The sequence below is a fragment of the Eurytemora carolleeae genome, unplaced genomic scaffold (genome assembly GCF_000591075.1).
Source record: "Eurytemora carolleeae unplaced genomic scaffold, Eaff_2.0 scaffold1214, whole genome shotgun sequence".
Taxonomy (NCBI): Eukaryota; Metazoa; Arthropoda; class Copepoda; order Calanoida; family Temoridae; genus Eurytemora; species Eurytemora carolleeae.
In genome coordinates this window covers 67,607-71,015 of record NW_019397115.1, presented here as the reverse complement: position 1 = coordinate 71,015, position 3,409 = coordinate 67,607, and the positions used below count along the sequence as shown (strand labels likewise).

Sequence of the window (3,409 nt, the reverse complement as noted above, 5' to 3'; positions counted from 1 at the left end):
ATATCAAAACTCAGTTGTCACAAGCTTTCAAAACAATAAAATCAACAACTCTCATTGGTCACAAGCGTTCTAAGCAATAAAATCATCAACTCTCATTGGTCACAAGCTTTCAAAGCAATAAAATCACCAACTCTCATTGGTCACAAGCTTTCTAAGCAATAAAATCATCAACTCTCATTGGTCACAAGCTTTCTAAGCAATAAAATCACCAACTCTCATTAGTCACAAGCTTTCTAAACAATAAAATCAACAACTCTCATTGGTCACTAAGCTTTCTAAACAATAAAATCATTAACTCTCATTGGTAACAAGCTTTCTAAGCAATAAAATCATTAATTCTCATTGGTCACAAACTTTCTAAAAAATAAAATCATCATCTCTCATTGGCCACAAACTTTCTAAACAATAAAATCAACAACTCTCATTGGATACAAGCTTTCTAGACAATAAAAAAACCAATTCTCATTGGTCACAAGCTTTCTAATCAATAAAATCAACAACTCTCATTGGTAACAAGCTTTCTAATCAATGAAATCAACAACTCTCATTGGTCATAAGCTTTCTAAACAATGAAATTATCAACTCTCATTGGTCACAAGCTTTCTAAAAAATAAAATCATCATCTCTCATTGGCCACAAGCTTTCTAAACAATAAAATCAACAACTCTCATTGCTCATAAGCTTTCTAATCAATAAAATCAACAACTCTCATTGGCCACAAGCTTTCTAAACAATAAAATCATCAACTCTCATTGGTCATAAGCTTTCTAAACTATAAAATCAACAACTCTCATTGGTCATAAGCTTTCTAAACTATAAAATCAACAACTCTCATTGATCACTCAGTCACAACTTCTCAAGTTTCATAAACTTTTATTTCAAAGTTTGAATAAAAAAATCTAATCTTGATTAAAATTTAAAGTTTAATTAAAGTTGGTGATTTGTTCTATCATTATTTCTCTAACCTTGTTTTCAACCTTGCAAATTTATACAATTAAAGTTTGAATTGGATTTACAGTTTACCAATTTTCCGGTTACACAAGACGACATTTAAACATGTATTCATAATTACTAACAGGGTAATGCTTAAATTGTGAAAATTTGGAGAAGTCAATTAAATACTAGAATACACCAGAGATGGAGACAGTGAGACTAAAAACTGTGGAATTGGAAGACGACTGTCCCAACAAACGTGCAGTTGTAAAATCACGGTATTCATAAAGAATTCTATAACTATTCTCCACTTTGGGGTTGTATAACCACATATACTAACCTATGGGGTTGTATAACCACATATACTAGCCAATGGGGTTGTATAACCACATATACTAACCTATGGGGTTGTAAAATCACATACATATACTAACCTATGGGGTTGTATAACCACAGTATTAAAGTATTCTATTCCATCCTCCACATCTGTTGACATTGTATTGCACGACCTCAGTGGAATAGTGTAAATTATCTTCCCCTAGAAGAAAATGTATTATTTGAATTTGTTTTTATTCTTAAAAAAAATTAACAATATATGCAACATCTACAATCTACATTGATATTGATAAGCAATAATTTGACTTTTACTTTTACTTTTACTTTTACTTTTACTTTTACTTTTACTTTTACTGGCATATAGTTTTTCTTGATTTAAAAAGTGAAAAACTTAAGAACCCCTTACATATAATTTATATTGTTTTTGGTATGAAAAGGCGATGGATTTGGAAAAAATATTTTTAGCAACAAAAGTGCTAAAAAATGCTAGAACAGTCTTTTTTTTAAATTCAGATTTAAGTCTTGGTCACCTCTTTATTGATGTACTCAGTGAGGCAGGTTGAGTTTTTGGACAATCCCTTTGGGTAGATCATCCCATTGAAGTAATGACCCCGTATAGTCAAACTAAAAAAAAAATATTATTAATCAATTTATTTTTCAATCAAAAAACAGAACTACATCCTCAGACACGGTGTTTAATTGCTTTAATCTTCAGTGAGGTTTATTATTAATATTATAATTATTATTATTATTATTATTATTATTATTTGTTTTTAATAATATAAATTTAAATTCTGCAGGACTAAAAACGTATTAATTGTTATTGCGAATTTTAATAAATCTTTAAAAAATCATAATTTTATTTCTGAATTAAATATTATGATTAAATTATTGACCTGAGAGTGATATCATCGTTATTACAGGAAACCCGAACATCTTCAACCACATCATTTTCTTTAAAAAGATATATATCTTACTTAATATTATTTTTAAGGTAGTGTTCGCGAATATTTAAAGGTATAGGTATAAGTTTGAACCATAATTAACTGAGCTAATATTTTGTGTACTGTGGATATCGAAATAAATGCTTGATCTTGATCTTTCGTTAATATGCAAATTAGTTTAATCTTTATTAGATATTTAGCATGGTAATAGTACCCAGGTAAGGACTGATGTATTTTACATGGGAGGAATAATTGAACTAAAGAGATCAAGCATTAATCCTCAAACTTAAAATACCCACAGTGAATATCGAGATCAAGAGATCGGAATTATAAGAATCAAACATAAAAGTTTCCAGCACTGAAAACTCTTGTTCATTTGAAGTGCCGGATCGACTCTTGATTGGCTAGAACAGGTAGTACAGTAAACACAGACTTTGAAAGGCAAAACAAAACAAATGAATCATTCCCTTCTATTGTGAGATTGCTGTGATTTAGGTCCGCCTGGGGACGTTTTTTTGCTTAATGAAAAGCTGATTTATATTTATATTGATTTAAAATTTTCTATTTTAATTGCAAAAAAAATGTGAAATGTACACTTACTGTCTTTCTCAACAACGGCTTCCTCTAAATGAGCGCCACTGTTGAAATCTTGAAGATTTGCTCCTTGAGTTTTCAGGTCTTTGTTTATCAATCCTGTCAGCTGACTTTGTGACAGCGACACTAGAATACTCACCTGAAATAGAAATTAAAATAATTTTATAGTTTGTTAAGATTTTTTCATCAAATCAAATGGTTTATTCCCTATATTTATGCACTCTGATGTTGCAAACCTTTGATATTTTAAACTTGAATTGCTGGATCTAACAGAACTCATAGTTTTATATAAAAAGGTCTACGACATTGGGTTGCAAAGATATAAGGATAAAAAATATCAAAACTCAGTTCCTTATTAAAATCGTTTAAATCTATATAGTTGTATTTAAAGGTCATATATAAAAAATAGGAAAAAATGTCGAGTGCACTGTTTCAAAATTGAAAATTCCAATAATATTGTTCGTAGCTCTTTGTCTAAAGAAAGTTAGATTCAAATGAAAATAAATTTAATGTTGCAATAAAAAGTTTAAAATAAAATATTGAGGTGATTTATGTTTTAAAATCTTAGTTACTATATCATCAATTGAATATAAAGTTAACGC

The 3,409-nt window shown here is 29.2% G+C and overlaps 1 protein-coding gene across 1 annotated transcript in view; it reads right to left on the bottom strand.

The window, feature by feature from the left end:
- LOC111711993 (uncharacterized) overlaps window positions 1-3,409 on the bottom strand; it is a 30,429-nt gene that overhangs the window by 9,314 nt on the left and 17,706 nt on the right. Inside the window, exons 4-8 of the mRNA XM_023486494.1 lie at window positions 2,166-2,223; window positions 1,800-1,893; window positions 1,368-1,471; window positions 584-603; window positions 63-69 (exon numbers count right to left, since the gene is read on the bottom strand). Coding sequence (XP_023342262.1) covers window positions 63-69; window positions 584-603; window positions 1,368-1,471; window positions 1,800-1,893; window positions 2,166-2,223 — 283 coding nt within the window. The remainder of the gene's footprint in view (window positions 1-62; window positions 70-583; window positions 604-1,367; window positions 1,472-1,799; window positions 1,894-2,165; window positions 2,224-3,409) is intronic.